General features: G+C 33.8%; 2 protein-coding genes across 3 annotated transcripts in view; one reads left to right on the top strand and one right to left on the bottom strand.

Annotated features, from left to right (window-relative positions):
* The window catches only part of PSMD1 (proteasome 26S subunit, non-ATPase 1), an 80,556-nt gene that overhangs the window by 36,734 nt on the left and 18,639 nt on the right, over positions 1–25,183 (bottom strand). Inside the window, exons 14-16 of the mRNA XM_006207901.4 lie at positions 24,622–24,818; positions 23,534–23,629; positions 21,881–21,945 (exon numbers count right to left, since the gene is read on the bottom strand). Of these exons, the coding sequence (XP_006207963.1) occupies positions 21,881–21,945; positions 23,534–23,629; positions 24,622–24,818 (358 nt within the window). The remainder of the gene's footprint in view (positions 1–21,880; positions 21,946–23,533; positions 23,630–24,621; positions 24,819–25,183) is intronic.
* Positions 276–16,711, top strand: HTR2B (5-hydroxytryptamine receptor 2B). Of its 2 annotated transcripts, none has more exons than XM_072962130.1 (4): positions 276–621; positions 1,939–2,173; positions 11,157–11,312; positions 14,908–16,711. In XM_072962130.1, exons 2-4 carry the CDS (start codon positions 1,948–1,950, stop codon positions 15,798–15,800), a joined length of 1,275 nt encoding a protein of 424 aa, XP_072818231.1. In that variant the 5' UTR covers positions 276–621; positions 1,939–1,947; the 3' UTR covers positions 15,801–16,711. The 2 variants fall into 2 exon arrangements, with proteins under 2 accessions (XP_072818231.1, XP_072818230.1); XM_072962129.1 differs by having other exon boundaries at positions 11,157–11,357.

Genomic DNA, 25,183 nt, shown 5'->3' with positions numbered 1-25,183 from the left:
AAAAATGAGCAATGAAAAAGTCTCTGCTGAAACTTACGTATACATGTAGAATTCAGACCTTTCTGTGTTCTTCTATATAAGGTTGCAACCAGAGCAAATTAATTGTGTTCCACAGCAAGTTGGGTAAGAATCTTGTTTCACTGGTAGAAGTCTGAACTCTGGAAATCGCTTTAAGGCTCACTGGGCAGAATCTTCACAGAATTAAAGCTCTAGAATCTCTAGACTGTATCTTATTTTTTCTCAGATAGGAAAAGCAGCCTAGGGTTTATCTAAAACAAAACTATCTTACATTAAAATGAGAATTTATTACAGTCTCCCAAATATTAAAGAGAACCCTTAAGAATATAACTTGAATAGGGGTCATGAACTGGTTCAACATACTTAACTGGTGATTTTATGAATTATAATGAATGCTGCTACTCTCTAGAAATGAATGTATCAAAGATGAAATAACCTCCTTGGCACGCTTACAGCTATACAACACATTTGTTTCACTGCTTTCAAGCACCAGTGCTGGAGGCTCAGAGTAACGCAAAGGGAGGAGGACTTCGGTCACAGCAGCAAGCAGGTCTACTGAGCAGATAAGATGACATGCTTGGGAAACTAACGAACAAATAAGAGGTAAGTATTTAACAAATAAATATAGAGTTAATCTAAAGGGGCTTTTCTTTCTTCCTTCAAAAACTCTGCTACCATCATCTTTTATTTCTATTCAGTGTTTTAAAAACCAAACTGAAAAATTTACAATGTTAAAGGGGAGATTTTAAATGTGGGATTTGTAGATTTTATGAATAAATGATTTAATCTTCCTCTTAGCTTACCCTCCGTCCAATGGAAACTGGGAAGGCTAAGAAAAAAATTACTACTTAGAACAAAAAAAGAATTGGTTCAAATCTGGCACAAAGTGATATACTTGGGAAATATTTGTTGCAGAAACATGCTTTCTTTGAAAGATGAAATAAGTAAAAACAATTATTTGGATCCTAGTAATTATTTCCCCCCTTCTTTCAAAATAAAGGAATTCTAAAATGTTTTATAAAAATAGCCTTTATGGCAGTATTAAAATAAACCTGATCAGGCAAAACCCAATTACAAATAAGGACTCCTAGCTGGTAAATCATTTTTTAAGACCACAGGTGGGCTTAGAGTGTTCCTAGGTAGGTGGTCAGTGTGTATGAAAAGTCTTATTCAGAACTATTTGGTGCTCTGACGTTTCTAATCTTCTGTATGTATTCTAAAGTAAAGGTAAAAAGATATTTAAGGGTCAGGAAACACCTAAGTTTTCATTATACCACTGAAAAGATTAATATATTTCCTGTTTTATTAATTGAAACATATCATAATTGGCTGCACTATTACAAATGCAGAGCAGACCTACTGAGAAAGGAGGGGTTACCAATCAGTTCAAGTATTTTTTTAAACCGGTTTTCAAAAATAAAGAAATAACATATTGCAACCGACATATTTTATATTAGGGGGAACTCCTTTCTGGCATTCAAATTTAAACTCAACTCCAAGACTACAGGAGGAATAAAAAAAAAGAGAGAGAAAGAGAACCCCCAAAATAGTCTTTTTTCACAGCTATCAGTTTCTTTCACTAAGCCTTCTGAAGCCTCTGCAGAATACTAAGCACCTGGGCCTTCCCTACCAGACAAGGACAGATGCACGTATGCTCTCATTTTACAGAACTTGAAATTCTTTTTTTTTAAGGAAGGAGCCAACTTTGACCTTGAGTATTTGGCATGGGTACAATGCCTTAAAAAAGCAGATGAGCAGCTTAGCTACTGACCACGCTGACCACTGTCCAGAATTGGTTCAAATCATAAAAAACAGCAAATGGCTTTCTCTTACAGAAAATCTGAACAAAGCACAATTCCTCAGCACATTTTGTAGAGCTCATTTGATCAATTAATCTCTTCTAACTGGTTTGGATTACAGACAGAGGAAATGAAACAGACTGGTGAGGAACAGGGAAATAAACCGCGCTGGGCAGCTCTTCTGATACTCATGGTGATAATACCCACAATTGGTGGAAACATCCTTGTTATTCTGGCTGTTTCACTGGAGAAAAAGTTGCAGTATGCTACCAATTATTTCCTAATGTCCCTGGCAGTGGCTGATTTGCTGGTTGGACTGTTTGTGATGCCGATTGCCCTCTTGACAATAATGTTTGGTAAGTATTTCACTTTGTTCCTGCCATCAAACCACAGAACTATGATACACTATTAGAGAAATGGATACTCATTTAATCTTTAAAGATGGACTTGGACTATTTAAAGATACAATGAGTAAACAATCCTGCATTTTTCATCATTTCTGTGGTTGATAATCAGTTTTAAGAGCAAAAAATAATTTCTTAGAAACAAGTCTCATCCATCTAATAAAATCATTTAAAGTCATCCAAGTTAGCAATATTCATATATTCTGCATACATTACCTAAAAATTATAGTGAAGAACAGACCTACATTTTACCCTGTTACTAATACTTCTTTTCTTGATAAGTCAATAGCTAGGACACTCCTGCAACAGTTAATGTCCTGGAGTAATTATCAGTAACAAGATCTTTGAATCACTAAATTCCAATATACATCTCTAAACCCCAATTTAAATTACAATTGTTCTAAATAGTCTTGTCCTATCTCTTTATAGCCTGTCTACTTGAAACTTTTAAACACAAGTCTTACAATGTGTCATGTTAAGAAAAAATTATGTTTAGTTGCTGAAGGAATGGTCTGGCTCAGAGCACCCCAAGAGATGATCTAGCTGTTTAATTTTTAAGATATCTGACCATCTGCATCCTTGATACATGTTAGAAGAATCAAGATCTCAAGTTATTAAAATAAGTGACTAAAATCTATGTTATTACAATAATAAAAAATATGTGAACTGAAATCTTAGCTCGTTATAATAAAGTATTAATGATTTTCAATGATGTAAGTATTTTCTGATTCATGCATATTATCTCTAGTTACAGAATCTGGGTAAGCGCAAATAATTCTGATCATGAATTATGAGGGCTCCTAAGAATCAGGATTAAAGAGGGTATTTAACTTATTCAATGCTTGACATAAATTGATATTCCATTCCTTAATTGTTGAAGAAAAATGATTCTTTGTAGCAGACAGGGCTTCTTGGAATTGTTTATATGGCTAAGATAACTAGAATACATATTAGAAGGTGAAGAAAAACTGACATTCAAACTATTTACATTCAGGTTTAAATGTTACATTTTTATAAGTAATTATAGAAAGATATCTAAAATTAAGTACTTGATCCCCAAATACAATCAGATGGTGATAGGCTAAAACTTCTCATTCTAAATCAACACTTAACTCAGGCTTTAAAATCTGCGGCAGGACAAGGAGTAATGAATGAAGTTCTACTACTTTAATAGACTCTCTAAACATTAACATTGTCTTTCTATCTATCCCCCTCCTTTTTGCAAATCTGCAACCTTTTGAATAAACTAGTGCTACACATAACCATGGAAAATAATTAAGAAATCTTACTCTAAAGGAGAACCTAAACAATCTTAATTCTGAATAAAGTTTAAAAGAAATAAAGTAAATGAGGATTATGTAGGAATATTTGTGCATATTTGGTAAAGATTGTACAAGCACTGATTCAAGCTCTTATCTCTGTGCAAACAATAATAACTTACTACGTCAAATTATTCTTTAAACTGTGCTTTGCTACGCATACAGAAAATATTAAAACGCTCATCTCATACTACTGTAAAATTTGATACATTAAATTGAATAAATGAAACTAAAGAAGTTATACAGAAGTAAATTTTAACTTTAAAATCCATGAGTCCATAAATATCAAACATCTACTAGTATCTGCAAAACACTGTGGCAACAGGTAAATAGTTAAGAAATCTTAAAAGGCAAAGTTTTATAGTATTAAAGTGAGCTGACAAAACACAAAAGCTGATAACAGTGATAATCCCATGTATTCCACAGGAAAATAGTAAGTACACAGCAGCTGAAAACTGTGTGTATTTAAATTTTAGGGGCCCAAGATACTCTTAGCTGTAAGAGTTGGCAGAAAACCCAACATATTTTAACATAAAATATGTAGACTCTTTGTATCTATGTCTTGAATAATTATTATATATATATTTAACCTGATTTTATTCTTTTAAACATCTGTTAATTTTTTAATTACAAAATAAACTCTTTCATAGCCTCCACTATCAGTAATTAAGCTGTATAGTAAGGTTAGTAGATTCAAAAATATAAACTAACCTGGGAACTTAACTACTATTTAAAACATTATTGCATTAATTCATTGTTGAAAACATTATTCTATTTTTATGAGTAAATGTATGAGAAAATACATGTTGCCCTCTAAGAAGCTTCAAAAGGATGCATTCATAAATTGGGAACTGAACATATAAATGGGTTCATGATTCAAATACTAAGATTTTTTTGATAGCCTTTCACATGTTAACATGTACAAAGACTTCCTAAATTAATATATTTATAAGAATTTCTGATAACTTTAAAATGCAGAAGTAGTTTTGTGTATTTTTCTCTCATTACAGGGATAATCTTCAGAACTTCTAAAGTCTGTACAAACAAAAATGTCCCTGGTTCAACATAGAAAAATTAACTATCATTATGAGTGATATAAGTTATTTAGTTATCTCAGGGAAATTCAATGAAAGTAGCACTGATACTTTATATTCTAATAAAATTAATTTTTTTTTTAAAAAAGGAGAGCACTGAAAATTTTAAAGTGGCTTTTACACTGAGAAACATTTTATTCAATCAATAATTTGTACAGCGTTTGATTATGTACTATTTGAATTTCTATTTTACCAAGATTATGACAACTGGTATAACACAGTCTTTCAAATAAATAGTGCTACATCAACTTTTCTCTCACTTCTTCCTCTCTGGAAGCACTTGACTTAACCTTTACCTTACAGTTCTATTTTTTTTTTTTTTTACTGTCTTGTCTGTAATTTTTAAAAACCATGATCACAGATTAGTGGCTTATAAAATAAGGCTTGAAAATGCCTCTGAATAGGACGCAAAGGAGAACAGAACATCATACACCAATATAAAAAAGACAGGGTATCATTCACAGGTTAAGAACATCTCTGAACTTCCTTCTCTCATTAAATAAATGATTAAAAATGTAAAGGGAGAAAATATAGCATTTGGTCATCCATTGGTCATTGGCTGACCTATAACTTAAGTTTTAATTCATGTCTCACGAGCGATAAATTCAAAGCGTCTGTGGTAGGGTTGAAAGAGGGTGTATAAAATGGCTGAAACATGGGGTTTGAAGCAAGACAACCTAGGCTTTGGTTCTCTTGTATTGGCTTAGGTAAGTCACTTAACAGTATCAGAGTTCAATCACTTTTCTGTTTAAAATGACTCTGCTAAATCTTCTACTGCAGATATCTAGTGAAATTGTAAAGTAGGGCCCAGCACATTTTAGATACTAACAATTGGCAGGTATTAGTACAATATGCAAAGGGTTTATATACTAAAATATATGATTTAGTTTAGATGTGCATTTGATCAGAGATGAAATGAATTATAGCAGTAAAAGAAAAATAAAGTTATTTATGCAGTGAAATGCTGCTCTAATTCTTAAATAAGGAAGCAAAGCAATTATAAGCACTTCTTTTTGGAAAGCGAAAATTTTTAAAAAGCAAGGAAAAATTTTCATAAGTAAGATATCACTCAAAACATTTAAAACACTATCATATTAGACACCTAACCACAGGATACTTCATATCCTCTAACATGGTGGAAAAACAGTAACAAAAACAAAGCAGAAGGTTCATAATAAATATTTAAACACTGACCTATGTCTCTCTTTTCTGGGAGATAAATACAGAACAAGAATCTCTGAGATAAAAAATATGTATATTTGAAAATATATTGTTTTTGGACAACGGGACCATTTAGGATTTGTCCTACCCTAACACATTCATGAACTATTTACCTCAGTGAACTTTATAGGCACAGTCCTCTTGGAATGGCTTTAAAAATAGTCTTTTAAATCCTCAAAAGGGAAATCTTTTATGTCCCAGATTCAGAGATTAATATTAATTATTTTCTGAACTAATGACATAAACTTAGCTTTCCAAACTAAAAACTTGCTCAAAGGATAAACAAATTTCAGATGACATTAGTCTATCTCATCAAGTAATGGAGTTTGTGGTTTAAAAAAATTCAGGTTTTTATACAGTTCTATACAGTTAAGAAAGCCAAATAAACAAACAACCTCAAACCAAAAAACAGACCCCCCCAAAACAGGCATGGCAATGCACATAGGTTATTTATCCTTCTTTGCCATCTATATAAAACATATAGTTAAAATTCAACTTCAGTACAAATTTAATTAAAAGTTAAATAGTTAAACATGTTCTCATGCCCTTTATTTGAAGTATAGCTTTAAGTTTAATTGGATGCATGCACTCTTGCTACAGCAGGCAGGAAGACAAACGTACTGATTTTATACTGATGACATGGCTCATTGTTTCTAAGTAGGAGTGTTTTAATGGCTGGGTTAGTTGGGATTTTCTGTCAAAAAATGATAGTAATAAGAACTAACATTTATAGAGTGCTTTATCTATGCCAGACATTGTTCTAAACATTTTGCATGTATTATTGCATTTAATCCTCAAAGTAACTCTATAAAATTGGTATTATTATTATCATCCCCATTTTACAAGGGAGAACAACAAAACAAATAAATGGCAGGGACAAAATCTGAACTCAGAACTGATTCTAGAATTCACATCCTTAACCTGTTTCTGCTTTCTCAAATGAAATGAGAAATTATATCAACTAAGACTGTTTAATATTTGGCAAAGAAACAACATTTTTTCTCTTAAATAACTCTAACAGGAGGGCCACAGAATTTTCTTGAGGGACAAGGCAGAACCCAGTATTTTCTAAAAGTTCTATTTCATATGAAATGATACAGACTTGGGTCTTAACCAATAACTGTATGAATCTTTGAAATTATTGCCAGACCTCTTTTCTGAAGAAAATATTTGACTTAGGCCTAAGAAGTTGTTGAACCTTCTCTAGAAGACAAATAGAAACCTACATACCTGAACAGCAGCTCTGCTACCTTTTATGTACGGTGGTACTTAAAGCGTACAAACCTTCATTTTAACCAACAAAATATTTGTGCTACTAGTATTTTTAAGGTTATAAATAATGAACTGTCTATAATCCAAGACTCAAAGACTTGTTTTGCTCCTATAATTATTAATCTGTAATTACTTCAGGCACCAAAAGAAATACCATTACTCAAATCTTATTGAGATTAAATTCCTCTTTCGAAGTGGGTAGGGCAAAGAGGTAGAAAATGGGATTTTTTTCACAGAAATTTTGTGTGCTTTTTTCTTATGGGACAACAAATACTACATAATTTAAATATTTTCCCCCTTCTATCTTAGCTTTTATAAAAAAGTCAAATTTAGAGTTCCAACAGTAATGAACTTTAGTTTAAGTACCTGATAACTTATTTCCCTTAGGCTGATTCTTCAACTTTTTCTTTTTATGTAAATCTGTACTTTAAAGAATACATTACGTGCCTATGGAAATAAGCTAGACATAATACATCACAACAAATAAATGAAATTATAAACCCTTAAAACAAATTAAAAACTCATAATAAAAATAACATAAGGTTTTGAATAGTTAGTTAACATACCTCACCATACCAATGTAAACTTTTTCGTTATTCTGAATAGTAAAAATCTTCTCTGACCTAGAGCCTATCAAATTAATGTCAGCTTGACTTCAGAATGAAAGCGTCTGGACTAAGAAAAAACCTTTCATAAACTGAGGATGTCTGGAACTTTTTAATTTGTATAAATTATTATATTATATGAATTCTAATTAGGCAATTAGACAAGCTCTTTTTTCTTTTAGTTTTGTATAAAAGATTAATTTAATGCAGTCATCCGTTACTTTTATGTTAGCTTCATAAACACAGTCTATTCACTACTGTTTCATAAAACTTGGAATCATAAAGGTTAATCATAAAGATCCATCACTCAACCCTAAACCTCATAGTCTCTTTCTTTAAGAAAATTCTCTATCATGTTTCAACATTTCTACTGTTAATAAGAAAGCACTGACTCAAGGAATAAAATTCTAATGATCTGCATTAATTTTAACACCCACTTTCTGTCCCAAAATTGAAGTTTATAAAATAAATTCATTCTGTTGGAAAGTGAGGCTAACAAGGCTTCATAGACTTAATTAAAATCAGCACTAAAGAGCTTTCCCTCTAGGCCCACAATTAGAAGTATGTGGGTCAGACAGCCCAATTCCAAAGACATGTACTTTTCATATGAGAGTTCTATTGTGGCTTCCTGCTGATGGCTATTAGATTTATGACTACAATTTTCCAGACCTTAAATTAAAAAAAAAGTCATAATTAGAATAGCTAAACGGGTAAATTTAAATTATTAGCAACCCACTTTAAAAGACGATAGAGAGCATGCATTTAAAAACAGGAAGCCTAAGAGATAAGACATTAATTATCCACCTTATAAAATCCTTAACTATGATCAACATCTCTTGTTGTAGCTCTAGACTTGAGCATTTTTCTACTTCCTACTCAGTTCGAAATCTGAACTTTAGGATGGTTTAAAATGCAGCCTCACTTTAAGTAGCTTCCACTGCAAAACTGTGTCAGTCATATATGATTCTTTTCACTCAGACCATTAGTTTGCTTAAGCTCAGGTCAAAGAATACATTGCTGCCTTTGACTATTCACTAGTTAACAGGAAATCCAAATACTACTGCTAATAGGGAGAAAATCTAATTGATTAGAATCTTTCTTAAACACAAGTTTCTCTGCCATATTTTATTTCTTTAAGAGATCTCCCATAGATTTCTCTTTATAAGGAATTCTGAATGCCTATTCTATACCAGCAAATGCAAGACACCCTTTCAAGAAAGCAGTGGTTTTCAAACACTGATCTTCATACAAATCACTTGGGTATTTCCTTTAACTGCAGTCTTACTCAGTAGATATGCCATGAGGCCCAAAAGCCTGCAGTTTTAACAAGTTCCCAGGTGATGCTGATCTCTGCTGACCAAAAGAGCACACCCTGAGTGGCAAGGTCCTAAACAACATTTTCAATTAACATTTAAGTTTTGATAAATAAATGCTCCCTCATATTCAAAGACTAAATGTACCTGAATTCACTCATTTGCAAAATCAGTGGTATAATCTCTAAGGTCCCTCTCCAGCCCAATGACTACAATTTATCATCTCCACTCCTTATTCCCACCCCAAATTCAGTGAAGTAGATAAAGTCTGATTACAGTAATTTACTTAAAAGTATAAATTACTCCTTCTACTTGATGCTTTAAAGCCTTTTTAAAGAAACTACTGAACATGGAACCAAGTACCAAGCAATCACTTCTCCCTTTTCAATAAAAATTCATACTGATTTTGTTTTAAAAGAAATATTTCAATATTCCTATTAAGAATGCCATATACCAGCTCTGGAAACAACAGAAGGCACCAAAGGGTGGATTTGTCAGCCTTGTTAACTTTTTTGTGAAGTATCCAAATATTTTTCAGTAAGATCCTTCTTAAATCTTGAAAAAAATATATTCAAGTCTACCTAAAAACTCTTCCCCTAAATTATGGTCCTTTTTTGGTCTGGGATGCTAACCTTTCTCCACCCTCAGGCAGGCCTCCTGAATTCAGTTTACAACTGAAGGGTCTCTTTGTGCTCTGAAATCCTGGGATGGTTATCTTGGTTCCCCCTTCAATTAGTTTAAGCATTTTATAGCTGACAAAGTCAGATACACTTGCAAAAAGGAAAAGAAAAGAAAGTTACATTTAGTCAGTGGACATACAACAATTAAGCCATAAAAAGGTTTAGATAATCTCGTATGTATGACATTTGTTCTACAGAGGAGCAATTTGCTTTTTTATAGCAAGTTCTAAAATCTGTGTGTGTGTGTTGGTAAAAAGGATTCTAACTGAAATATTCTAGGGCATATTCTATTATAAATTTTAGTTACTTTGAAACTGCAAACATGTATGTAGTGGGTATATGCTAGTATATAAAATTCATATACATATAGATACTTGTCTAAGAAAATTTATTGGAAAACTATGTAGAATATTCAATACCATACCCCAAACCTGAATTTTTAAGAAAAAGTTAGTATTTCTAAAGTGCTTAAAACTGTACGAGGAGTAGAGTAAGTGCTTTTTAAATAAGAGTTTGTTAAATAAATTAAGGACTATGCCTAATAATGAGAGTTTCTTTTTAAACCAAAAGACTGTTTTGCTTATTACATCTCCAGTGCCTGGAGTGAAGGATGGGATATGGAAGGGTAATAATCCACTTTTCTTCAGGATAATGTGAAGCTATTCCTTTTGCAAACTTTATTTAAGAACCATTTCTGTCAAAAAGAAAACTCAAGTCATTCCATTTAATTATTTAACCAAATTAGAGTTTGCTATAAACAAGGATCATGCTGCTACTTATTGCCAGAAGTGAGCGATCCCAGGCATTAGTGAGACTCCCATTCTAATATTTTTTTTTGCCACATTATATTGCTTCCTCTGTTCGGTAAAAAAATTTGTTTTTTTTAATATTAATGGCAGCTTAAAAGTAAATTTTATCTGAATAGCAAGGTTAAGTTCCAATTGCAAAACTATAAATTTTTCAAAGATCATAAAAGGAATAGACAAAAGAGCAAAGGTTAAAATAATGCTATGCTAAAAATGCTAAACTGCTGATTTAGGAAAAGAGTTGTAATTATTATACAAAACAAAATGTACTTAAAAGGAGTACCATCAGGGGGAGGGTACAGCTCAGTGGTAGAGCATGTGCTTAGCATGCATGAAGTCCTGGGTTTAATCCCCAGGATCTCTATTAATAAACAAACAAACAAACCTAATTATCTCCCCCCAACACACACACACAAATTAAATATTAAAAAAAAAAGGTACCACCTACAGAAATACATTTAATATTACTGACTCCATTATCTGAAGTTAAACATTATCTTGTGGAGGTTAAGTCATAAAATTCCAGATGAATGAAGAAAAAGTTTAAAAAATATGTATCACTTAAAAACTGCAGATTCAAGGTTGCCATTTTGCAGAAAATGTTTTTGTTTTTTCTTTCTTTCAGAGGCTATGTGGCCCCTCCCACTTGTTCTATGCCCTGCCTGGTTATTTCTTGACGTTCTTTTTTCTACTGCATCCATCATGCATCTTTGTGCCATTTCAGTGGATCGTTACATAGCCATCAAAAAGCCAATCCAGGCCAATCAATGTAACTCACGAGGTACAGCATTCATCAAGATCACAGTGGTGTGGTTAATTTCAATTGGTATGTGGGGAACGTCAGGGTTTGGGGTGGTGTATATAGCCTTTGGTTCCATTTGACTAGGAAATTACCAGGTCTGGTAGACACTGATACACCAATACAAGCTCCTTATGACACTGCATTCATCTTACAGCTTCTAAACCATAATATCAGCAAAAAGTATGAAAAAGCAGAAAAGTTCATGGCTTAATTTTGACATGCAGTTAGACTAAATGTAGTAACAGTTTTCATATTTGTCAACCAATCATTAAGGTCTAAATAGCATGCAGAATCCCAAAATTTTATTAAAGCAACAAAAAAAATTGAAATGCACCTTAAATCACATCTAAGAAGATAAACAGGAAAAGCAAAAAAAAAAAAAACAAACCCAAATATTTTGTATGCAGGTATCAAAGTTCATATATTCATCCTGGAAGCCACTATGTATACAGACTAAAAGCATTAGTGTCTGCTTAAGTGTTTTGAACATGTTTAATTAGAAGATTTAAGAGAGATACAAATGATGTTCAGAAATGATTTTTAGAAGAATCATGCTTCTGTTTTATGTCCCTGCATCCATCTTTGATGCTCAAAGATAGCTGCTATATTAGAGTATCTTAGCATGAAGTACAACATAAATGATAACTCAACTCTCTTATAAGTTAGTATCAGAAAAACAAACAGATTCACAATAGTTACTATGACCATTAACAGTCTGACCAGCAGATTCACTTTCTCCTAGTAAGAAAAAATTTAAAGAGAAAAAGAATCAAAAGAGACCTAAAATGCTAAAAGAAAAGCAAGAAAAGGATGTGATTTTTCTCTAATCAGAAAAAGGAATACTTGGGCTAAAAAAAACAAGAAAGCAAGACACTGAAAATGACACTTTATAATCCTGGAATAAAGCATACCAAAGCCACCCCTCTTTTCAAAAGTTTGGAGGTCAAAGTAAGGAGTATTACTACTCTGGCTTGGGGAGACATAAGGGTCCAGGAAAAGTTTATTTAGAATATAGGTATCTGCAGGCACTGAGATAAATCTAGTTTTGAGGACAAAGACTGATTGACAGAACAGAAGAGGTCCTTAAAACGGAAGCTAGGGAAAGGGCATGGGAGATAATGGATGACAATTACCAAAATTTAAAGTGGAGAGACGGAAAACTAAAGAAGTTCATGTCAAACAATCCACTATCTTTTTGGTAAGTTCAGTATAATGAAGAAGGAGGAAAGGAAGATGGTGTGAGGTGTATGTGTTGGGGTACACTGGGGGGAATAGAGCAATAGTAGGGAGAAAATAGGAAAAATGGATCCTTAAGAATGAAAACATTTGAAACTGAAATATCAAGCCAATAAACAGCTTGCTGGTAGAAGTGCTATCTCAAGGCGAGATTACATGAATTTATAAATTGATCAAATGTATACTGAGTACCTATGATATGTGAGGTACTAAGAATGTAAAGATTAATAAAAAAATGTACCAGTGACAATCTAGTAACTTTGTAAAAGAAAAGGCAGATAACAGGGTTAGTTCAGTTTTCAATTTTGCAAAGAGCTAAAAAGAGCTCACTTTCTTTTTCTGGATTTACAGTTATGCTAGGTAACACCCAATAACAAGTAAGGTATGAAAGGAGAATTAGAGGGTATGGGTTTAAAACAATGAAAACTTAAGTATTACTGACCAGCAAGCTGGTTGAGAAGGTAATGTGAGCCTGGATGGGAGTTAATGGAATGTGAAAATAGAGAAAGAAGGATGGACTAGAGGTCAAGATAGCAGAAAAGAAGTTCTACAGTGATGAAGAGTAGCAGGACAAAAAAGGGATATATCAGAGTTCATGATTTTAGATTTGGGATAATTTTAAGTGGATTTATGAATGGTTTCAGGAGTGCAAATAATAATTAGAGTTGAAAAATTCAAGAAATATAAAATTAGGGGTTAGAAGGGTCATCAATGGGATAAAGTCATGGAAGACGACAGCAATGGAACAGTGGAGAGAAGACTACAGCAAGGGGCTGAAACCATTAAGGAAGACAAACACATGTCCTTGAGATTGGTAGATGACTCAGATGGAGAACAGAACGGTATAAGTAGATTAAATAAACTTAAAAGGGAAATGTTTTGAGGGGGAGAGCAGTGAAATGATTACCTGAAAGTAACAGGGCAGAGGAGGTGTCAGCCAAGTTTTTCCATAAAGGTCAAGATAGTAAATATTTTGATCTTACAGACTGTATATGGTTTCTGTCAAAACTTCTCAATTCTGCAGCGGGAGAACAAAATCAGCCATAGAAAATACATTAACAAATGGGTATGGCTGTGTTCTGATAAAATGTTATTTAGAAAAACAGAAGGCAGGCCAGATTTGGCCCTTGAGCTATGGTTTGCTGACCCCTAGTATAGAACATTAAGTATACAGTATACAAAATCTTCTTTCTGCTAGTGTACCTGAGGAAAAGTAGAAAAAGCAGTGGCATCCATCAGAAAGAGTCTGAGGAAAATATTCTTGTGAAGGTCTCTCTGCTACCATAAAAAGGCTGTACAGATGATAGGAGTACTTTTAGATTCATATAAGTGAATTTTTTTATGATACCCTTAAGGATTCTAGAGGTGTCTAAAGATCAATGAATTCAGATTTATTTTTAAATATCTGCTGTTTCAAAGAGAAAGCATTCAGGTTAACCTTTCTGTTGTCTTCCTAATAAGCTACTTCACTAAGCAAGATCATATTTAAATACCTACTTCATGGTATTTAAAGTATAAGAAAATTAGCATGAGGTACATGTCTTTCCTGTCTATTAGAGGAACCCTCAATCTTGAAAATAAATTTCATAATTCACATACTCTCAAAACTTTAAGTAGCATTAAAAAAAAAAGAACCCTTAGTTTTTCCTAAGAAGTCAGAAAGAAAAGGTTAGAAGACATTCACAAATATCAGAAGATAAAACTGTCTGTTAAATGAAACTATACAACCTCAAAGATAAAACAGTTATCTATTCATTATTAAGATGCTGCACAAATGTACTCTGAAGTCACTTAAGCTCAGCTACATTGGAAATTAAGATAAAAGCACCTTCTCTTCTGAATTCCTTTCCTTAGCCTGGATTAGATCAACAAACAACAGATTATGAGAAATGGAGAATAAATGAAGACATCCCCTAGATATACAGTACTTCTAGGGAAACTTTAATTATAAAACTGAAACCACTGGCCAATCTCTTTAAAAAACAGTAGGCTCGGGGGAGGGTATAGCTCAAAGGGCAGAGCGCATGCTTAGCATGCACGAGGTTCTGGGTTCAGTCCCCAATACACTCTCTAAAAATAAATAAACTTAATTACCTTCCCCATTCCCACCAAAACATAGTAACAAATAAAACATTAAAAAAAAAACAGCAGGCTTGCTGATTTAGGTTCTATTTGTCAACTCTTCCTTTGATTAAGCGCTTTGACAAATTCTACATTGTGGGTACCAGAATTATAATACACTAACACCATAAAGTCACTAAGATAAACTCTAAAAAGACCTAATCTAAGAGTCAAAGGTCATAAAGTAACTCAGTTTATCTTGTTTCCCCTTCCTTAGGCATTGCCATTCCGGTCCCTATTAAAGGGATAGAAAATGACGTGAGTAACCCAAACAACATCACTTGTGGGCTGACAAAGGATCGTTTCGGCAATTTCATGCTCTTTGGCTCACTGGCTTCCTTCTTTACACCCCTGGCAATCATGATTGTCACCTACTTTCTTACTATCCATGCTTTACAGAAGAAAGCTTACTTGCTCAAAAACAAGCCACCTCAACGCTTAACATGGTTGACTGTGTCCACAGTATTCCGAAAGGATGAAACACCTTACTCATCCCCAGAAAAAGTAGCAATGCTGGATGGTTCTCAAAAGGACAAAACTCTGCCCAATGCAAGTGATGACATACTTATGCGAAAAATGTCCACAGTAGGAAAAAAGTCAGTGCAGACCATTTCCAATGAACAGAGAGCATCAAAGGTTCTAGGGATAGTGTTTTTCCTCTTTTTGCTTATGTGGTGCCCCTTTTTTATTACAAATGTAACTTCAGCTTTATGCGATTCCTGCAACCAGACTACTCTCAAAATGCTCCTGGAGATATTTGTGTGGATAGGCTATGTTTCCTCAGGGGTGAATCCTTTGGTCTACACCCTCTTCAACAAGACATTTCGGGATGCATTTCGCCGATACATCACCTGCAATTACCGGGCCACAAAATCAGCAAAAACTCTTAGAAAATGCTCCAGTAATATCTACTTCCGGAATCCAATGGCAGAGAACTCTAAGTTTTTCATGAAACATGGAATGCGAAATGGCATCAATCCTGCCATGTACCAGAGCCCAATGAGGCTCCGAAGTTCAACCATTCAGTCTTCATCAGTCATTTTACTAGATACACTTCTCCTCACTGAAAATGAAGGTGATAAAACTGAAGAGCAAATCAGTTATGTATAGCAGTAATGGCCTAGTTTTTATCTAACCAATAAGATGAGTAAGATGATAAAGATGTAAATATACCAAGAATTATACAAAGAAAAACTTTATATGATGTATCAAATCATCTCTTTAAATTAAGAATTAGATGATAAGATTATCTAATTTTCTTAATTTGGGCAAAATTATTCCATGAAAAAATAATTTTGTATAGCTGCAAATTAAAACAATCCAGCATGCTGGTTAAATGTTAAGATATTCAAATGAAATAAAATTAAATAAATCAATAAATTTCAGACTGAAAAAAAACCCCAATGTCACCGTAAGAATTTATCTAGTTCCTAACTGCATGCAAAGCTATGCTAAGAATGAAATAAAACAAGCAAGGATTAACCTTGTCTTCAAGGCCTTTTTTAAAAGCATACGGCATAACACAGAACAATAGTGACAGGAACAGAGGACTAAAAATAAGAGCATAAAATAATGATCACAACTGAAGGTAAGCTAAGATTTCCATTTACGGTGTAGCTTAGTTAAATGTAGTCACAATTTTGAATTGATCAGGAAACTGTTTTGATGGAAGGGTAGGGAGGCCAATAGTTGGATATCACATAAAGTAACAGGATCTTAGAACTAGAGCTCTTTGTTAAATGGCTGACACCAGACAACTACTCAGCAGGGATGGGTCTACCGGAGGAGGAGGAGGAAGCAAATGAAACCACTCTCGGGTACCTGAACCTCCATATGTTTCTCAAAGAGCGTGTACAAACTGGAAGCATTGGTCATCAATTCAGGAACTTTAATAACTTCATAAACTGAGATCATGGTTGTCCAAGCTTGCCCAAAGACAACTTCTGGCACAAAATTTTTTATTCACCCTTTTGTTATTTTTCTTTGCATTGCTAAATCTGGAATAAATTCAATCTGTGCCATTTACTAGCTAACTGACTGAATTTACAAAAAATACTTAACTTCTCTAAGCTTCAATTTTCTCATCTACATTTCACTGGGTTCTTATGGGGATGAGTACATGTGAGACTGTAAATCTCTGTAAAGCCAAGTCTATTTACCTTTGACATTTTATTTTTATGGTACTCCCATAAACGGTGAATAAATTTAGGCTGAGGGAATCTGCAGTGAAGACAGCCCAATCTTAGCCTTTCTTTTTCAGACTGACCCATTCTTATGTGTTAACCTATTGCTCCATCAGTTTCTCTCCAGGCAACGTGGTTTAAGAAAATTATCACAAGAAATGTACTGGCTATGGAGAAGCTCAGCCTAAGTGAAGCAGGGATATAGGATCCAAATGGCAGAATCCTTTCTTAGAACACGATTCCAATACACAGATCTTATGGGCTCTATGTTACCTGCCAGAAAGAGTATATCTTACAAATTTAACTCCTAAATCATCAACACTTGAGGCACTTTTCCCCACTACTCTAAGATTTTTTAGCAGTGTTAAGGGTGGACTACCTCAAAATAAGAGGCAAAGTAATTTACATTCCTAAAAAAATTTCATTTTTTTCTATTTTGGATTTAGTCTCTCATATGAACCACTTAGTATACGTTAAGATTTATATTCTTGTCAAGTCAGAGAGTACATTTTCATATATCACTCTAAGTATTCCAAACTGCGTTATCACCCTAACAGTATTCCAAACCACATCTTATGTATCTAATGGCATATAAAATTGTTTCAGAAAATTTAAATACTAGAGATAGCAATCTCACTGCCAAAGGTCTACCACCTAGATAATCTAGGTTAGAAGGACTATCTTCATACATGTGCCATACTGACTTCAAACTTGCATATGTGCTTAAACATACGCACGTCTACAGAATTAACTGTAAAACCTTTCAACTATTTAGCGTCAATTCCTGGGGAAAAAATCTCTTTGCTTATAGTTAGTTGAGAGAGCTTTCTATAGTTAATGAGGTCATTCTATATTTCCAGAAGATTCTAGAAAAAGAAATACAACTCCGATATACGAACTATTCCTGAAAACATACAACACAGCACAAAATTTTTAGTGTATCTTGATATATAACTGATATTTCTATTTTAAAACATTTTAAAGAAACCTATATTTAAAAGCAAATCTCAGAAGCTAACTACCCCTATGGCAACAAAGAGACTTTCTTTAATAGTCCTGTCTTCAAAGAAAGAGAATAGATTGCATCTCTTCACAAGAATAATTAAAAAAGAAAAACCCCTTTCATTCTATTCCACATTTACTGTTAATTGAGAGGGGAAAACAAAAACATAGAAAGTAGAATTAAAAAGACAAAGTAAGGAAGTTATAGAACCCAGACACTGAGGCAAAAACAGAGAACAGCATACAGAGAACGTGTATCAAATTCATATGAAACTGTAAATGGAGATATTGTAAAGATGATTCATGCATTTGGTGGTAATTATTTGTTTGCTAGGGTTCTTTCAAATGCTAAAGATCTATGATGATGCAACATTTTTATATTCAAGAAACCATTTCCTGTGGTCTAAAAAATATCCACATCAAGAATTTCCCTCTCATCTTGCAAGATCCGTCCATATCTGCAAGCACGTTAATATATATAAATTGAGAAATACTGTTTCATATTGTAATAGCTAAGTCATACCAAAGATGATCAGGGATCTCCAAGATAATCTAATTTTAAAAAAGGTCTATATCAGATAATCAGCTTGTTCATCATTAGAGCAACTTAATTTCAATAGGTATATAAAAACCAAATACTTCTTTTAACTTCTTTCCTCATTTTCCTTTCTAATGTCAAGTTAAAATCATTCAAATTATGTTCAATTCCAACAGAGTTTCAGTCAATGCCAAGCACAGTACTGTACAAACAGTTGTGATAATAATAAAATCTGCTGATAGACTGACAACAATGGATGCACTCATCACAGATAAAATGTTCTAGGTTCATTTCAACGTGGCAAAAATGTTTTTCAATATAATTTTCTATTTTTTATTATATACATTATGAACAAACAACCCACAAATATCAGGAGAAAGAAACAGTGAAAATATTATCCTGGACTATCCTGAGACTAAAGGAGATAATACACATGAGAAGTTTTAGCTTCCTACAAACACAATTTCACTTGAGCTGCTGAGGAACAAATACATGTTTACTGACATGTTTTCAGTATTTGTGCTCAGTAAGTGCACTTTAAAAAAGTTTAAAAAATTAGGAAGAAACAAATTCTTAAAATAATAGTTCAAGGAGACCCAATGTCTGCAGTTATTTTAAAAGTGACATTTAAAAATAGGGAAGAAATGATCAAATGGAGCATACTAAAAAAGATGATGATACATCAGAAAGAATTTGCTAATTCTTAGGCCACAGGACAGAAACCTGTCAAACATTAAACTTAATGAGGAAATCTGAGAATAAAAATGTTCCGTCAGATACCCTAAGGAAGATGGTGCTCTGAAGGAAAGGTACGGTAGAGATGGCACTATTCTATCATGAGAACTGTTCTGAATTTCAGTTCTACCATTTAGCTCTATGACAATGGGAAGTTTTGTTAACAATTTCAGAATTCAGTTTCTCTTACAAAAATGGGAATATTGTTTGATTTTTATGTATTTCTCACCTTAAAAAAGTATCACTCCTGGGAATTGACACTAATCTAAAATTAGAGAACTTGGTTTTAACTGCATCTCCTTAGATAAGTTGATCACATTTAATTTCTTCATCTATGAAGTAAGTTTTACACAAAATCATCTCTAAAGTCTTTTCCAGTTTCTACTTCTAAGAATCATATTGAAAAACAAAACATAACAAAAACCCTCAGAATGAACCCTTGGAAATAACGAGTGTATTAGCTGGATCTGACTCCTTGGTAGCAGAGATCTCAGCAAAGCCTAAAAGCCTAAAAGCAGCTCATGGAAGACACCTACTGCTGAAACAGGGAATTTGTGTGAGCCTCAGGAAATACAGGGGCTGAAATGAATTCTGTTAATTAGAGAACAAAAGCACTGTCAGGTTAAAAGGGGAGAAAAACAGTTTTCATGAAATCTCAACTTCTTATGTGGTAGAATTTACACACTAGGTGACTAACTTATATGATATAAAATATAAAGTGACTAATAGGAAGAGTTAGTAGTCAACAATGAATAAATAAAACAAAGGAAGAGACCATCAGGACCATTATACAAGCCAATTATTTACTCTGGGTATACCTAAAAGAATATACTTTCCATACAAAAATTATCTAGTTTTCCAAGAATTAAAAAAAAAAAACCCTCCCTGAATGGCAATAATAAAACCATCTGTTTTTGTTTTTCAATTGTGTCTAAACTCTAGAGCAAAAATAAGGAAAAGTTAGGGTCACAGGTTGGCTAGAATGATACACCAAAAATGACAGGAAGGAAACAGAACTATTCAACTTCTATTTTGCTTCTATCTTTTGTCTCAGGAGAAAGATTTTTAGACCAGAAAGTAAAAAGTAACATTGTTAAGACCGATCAAAATGCAAAATAGGTGGAGAGACTGGCTGCCTTAAATAAGTTCATGTCTCTTAACTAAATGAATCACCTCCCTGAAATGGAACTTGTGAACGTCATTATAGAACCACTGCTGACAAATCTGAGGAAAAACAGAAAATGGCAATGGTACAAAAGGATTGTAAGTGGCTAAATGTTCTGATGTTCAAAAAGAGAAAAAAGAGACAGGATTCAAGAAATTTAAGTGTGTGGTCTGTTGTAGATCTTTAGGGAAAACATGCAATAGCTTAATACAAATAGGTTTTATCAGATCTTAGAAAAGGAATCAATGAATATCTGACACTTCTATGGATATACTAAGAACAATAACCAACTAATCACATACCCAGTTTTGGGGATACAGACTAACGGAACGGTACAAATACTACATCTTTAGGACTTAATAAAGCTCTCTAGTGTCTGGACAAATGAGAGTTAGAGGATAATACAGTAAAGGAGATTAGTATTTTGTTGAACAACCTCATTCAATAAAATCGACTGGTATAAGGTGAAATCTATTTGTATGCCATATGGATCTGTGCTTTGCTGTTTTATTCAACATTTTTATCCACAATAGGAAGAAAATATTTACTGCCTGCAGTAAATGGGTAACTTCCTATCTAGCATCTTAGAGAAAATCCCCTAACCAGTTCACAGTAAATGCTTAAGAAATACTTGTTGAATTACATTACAGTCTTTACAACAAAAGTTCACTCCCCAAAACTTGGGCTAGAAAATCTAGACCAGAGATTAAAAGGACATGAAACTCATCTTACATGGAACTTCTTGTGCAATTTCATCACAAATAAGCCATAATAGGCAGTATCCAAAAAAAGTTAAAAGAAGTACTTTTAATTTGCCTTTTATGATAAAGTATCTTGGCAGAAAAAAACCGTGGTATGTGAGACTGGAGACAAGCAGGCAGTAAGAAGAACTACTATAAGAAATACTACTGCATCTACCACCATTATTACAACTGCCACCACTCACACACACACAAATATCATTTACTAGAGGCAGATACCATTCTAAGGGCTTTAGATATATTAATTCACCTAACTGTCAAAAAACAGTCTTAGGTACTATTTTTATACCCTTTTTACAGATGAGGAATCCAAGGTTCAAAGAGGCTAAATAACAAGCCCAAAGTCACTCAGCTAGCAAGTGGCAGAGCCAATATTCAACCCTGGCAGGTTTGTTTCAGAGTGTGTCCTCTAAATCACAACCATACTATACTCCCAACGGCATTTCCAAATGTGCAAATTCAAAACAATTTTTTTTAAATCTGCAAATTTTTCACTCTTTTGCATTTAGACAAACCCCATTACCATTTACACTTATTAAAGGGCTTCAAGTACTCTACAAGCCTGTGTGAGAGAGAGCATTCGTTTGAATTACCAATATACATGGGACTAGGAATACTACTTCTCAAACAGGTTCTCAGACTCTCAAAACATACTGGTTTCTTTTTCAGATGAACAGTACTAACTGTATTGTTAAATGGTTGTCACTCTGAACCTAGACATATTCCTCAGATATTTAGTTTCTGTTTAATTACTAACTACAAACAGAAATGGAATATATATAGAATCAGAAGTTAGAAATTATTACCTGAAGAGGATGAACCCAAGTGATTCTACTGCTGCCCTCCTGACATCATCATTAACATCACTTACCTAGGAAAAATTTTAAAGGGGGATTACATTATACTATATGCATTCTATTACTACATACATTGTATTACACACACTGTATTACTAGAAGAAACTGATATGCGAGGCCCACATCATTCAAATGTAAAGTAGGTCTCATTAGTATTTTACAGTAGACCCCTCTTATCCACGGTTTCACTTTCAGGAGTTTTAGTTACCCATAGTCAACTATGGTCAGAAATATTTACTAAATGGAAAATTCCTGAAATAAACAATTCGTAAGTTTTAAATTTCATGTCACTCTGAGTATCATGATGAACTCTAACGACTTCCCACGCTGTCCGGCCTGGGGTGTAAGTCATCCCTTTGTTTAGCATATCCAAGCTGTATATACCACCCATCCATTAGCCACTTAGTAGCCCTTTCAATTATCAGATCAATGTGAACTGCAGTGCTTAAATTCAAATAATCTTTATTTTACTTAACAATGGCCCCAAAGCACAAGAGTAGTGATGCTGGCAATTCAGATATTCTCATACTGTGCCTAATTTATAAATTAAACTTTATTATAGGTGTGTGTGTACGTATAGGAAAAAACATAGTATATGTTTCAGTACTATCTGCAGTTTCAGGCATCCACTGTGGGTCTTGGAAATTACACCCCACAGATAAGGGGGAACTATGGTATTCCTCTATTACAATGTTTTTCCCCAATTTAGAAAAATTCATCTGAGAATTTCTTCATTTCAAAGCTTAGAAGCCTTTAAAGTCTCATGAAGTTTAAGATTTAGGGCTACTTCTAAAGACTATTTCAGTTGCGCCATAGCTTTTGTAGCCACATTGAAAATCTAACCATTCCTCCAAAGTTATTTTAAAAAAAAACCTATTTCCTAAACTCAAGCAAAATACAAACATTGAGAATATACCACATGCTGCACTGATAAATAATAACTAATAAAATACTGTGGGGTGTGAATATCTAGGAAAAAAGAAACAATAATAGTTCTAAACCCTTTCTGCATGGGAAGGATGACCTTGGGTTTACCTTCTCCCAGCACCAAGATGGTAGAAACTTACTAAGTTGAGACATAAGTCCACTGTGTTATCAGGCACATTATTTATTGTTGATAAACTAGATCTGGATTGAGTGAATATGAATAGAAAAAGCCTGTTTGAAAACAGGGCACTGGCTTTCCTGTGCAATGTGTCTTTTGTAATAGACCATGTCCTTAGGAGGACCTAGAAGCTAACTTCAAAGGCTGTAAAGAAAAGTTGTTCCTACTGTTCATTAAACCTCCCTATCCTGGGGTGCCTGCACACACTCATGTGGTTTTGTCCCTTACAAATACAGGTGCCCCTTGGAACAGGGCTTCAGAAGTTGTACCTGAGACTTTAAGGACTTCCATTCAAACTGACTGTTATCCTGTCCTATATCCTTCTGAAAAGCTAATGAACCTGCTGCTGGGTTATGGCTGATTGTGTCCAATGAGACTCTGAACCTGAGACCACTGGGGGCGGTCATCTGGTGTGGGTGGTGCAGTCACCAAGATATTTAGTATCCACATGTAAACTTTCCCTTCCATCTCTATCCAAGAAAGGTCAGAGTACTTACGGCAACATGTAGCAGGCGTCGAATAGCTTTGTTGTTACCTGAGCCGCAATAAGCCATGGCTACGGTATACATTCCAGATCGTCGAAGAATTGGATCCTAAGAAATAATTTAATGTCAATCATTAACTTATCACTTCAAATATATACGTAACTTCTACAGGCTTAGTTCCATCCACCAGGAGAGTTAGTTTTAGGTAGGAAATGATGAACCATTTTGTGGTTGCTAATTTTCTAAACGAACAGAGAAATAAAAGACTCTAATGGGAGGAATCAATTGCTTTTAATTTCCAATATTCTGTGCAACATGCTTATGCTGCCTCACACTTTTTAAAGTACAGTATAAACTCAAGCCCAGTATTACCACTCACTGCCCTAAGATACTCAACTTTCATTTGTCAAACAAACAACAAAGAAGCTTGCTTCTAATTCTACATTCTAACTTGCTTTTTTTTACCTTATCCTTAATTCTCAGGAATTGAGTGTTGAGTGAAAGAGATACGGAATTTGATAGTTAAGCAAAATACTTTTATCAATAAATCAAAACAGTGGATTTTTTTATCAGGTTACAGAGGATAGTATTATAGAGGACAGCTTACTCACCTACCATACACGATACTATTACAGAAACAAAACAGAACAAAATGAAAGGCAATGGAAAAAAAAATCTCACCCAAATAAATATGGAGATTGGCACTGTTTTTTTGATGAAAAAATAATGAAGCAAACTTTGTATCTTATTAAATGATTATGAAATCATCCCCAAAACATTATTTCTAAAAGAAATGAACTTACACATTTCTAAAGAACTTCTCTGAATCTGCTTACTTGAAAATCACTGATCTGAAGTCTTGATTAAATTCAAAATCTCAAATTAGTCCTCCTCCTCTTCTAATCAGTGTTTTCCTTTCCTAAATTCTATTACGCTTTATATATCTTTTGAGAAGTTTTACCAACAAATGTAGCCAGGTGTTCTGATGGGAACAGAGATAATAACCAGTAAAAAAGTTAAGTGTTTCTGTAAATGGTGGAGATAATAACTGAAGAGTGAGGGAATGAAAGGAGAAAAGGATGCCTAATACATGATCTCACCTTATCACGGCAGAGGGATTCAATGAGAGCATCAGCCTCTTCCATCCTCCCATACATCACTAATGCAATGCCAACTGCAAGACCACGCAGAATCTTCTCATGTTGTGTTTCCTGTGCGTAGCCAACCATGTCCTCAATAGCCTGGGCATTTTTAGACCCCAACATAACCAAACCTAGGGCCAGGCCAGCTGCTTCCCCTAGTAAGTAAAAAGCAAAACATTAAAGGATAAGAATTATGTATGTAAAGTATATAAAACATATTCTATTGGAAGTGGCAACTATTAGCATCAACTATCAAAACAACCATTAGCTTCTGACAGCATTTTTCAAGCCATCTGATATAAAGGAGACTATTTTATGTGGAAGTACATCCACATATTTAGAGCTAGTTTCCTTTTAAATATTGATAGGATACACCATCAAATCCTACAGTGATTTCAAAGGTGACATTATGGCAACATTTTTCCTATGTTATCACCAAGCAGTATGGATAGCCCCATGATACAAGCAGACTAATAAATTTCTATTTGCAAAAATCAGTTATACAGACCGACCTACATGA

Source organism: Vicugna pacos, chromosome 5 (genome assembly GCF_048564905.1).
Source record: "Vicugna pacos chromosome 5, VicPac4, whole genome shotgun sequence".
NCBI classification, from domain to species: Eukaryota; Metazoa; Chordata; class Mammalia; order Artiodactyla; family Camelidae; genus Vicugna; species Vicugna pacos.
Note: the sequence above shows the minus strand (reverse complement) of the source record. Positions and strands in the feature narration are given on the sequence as shown.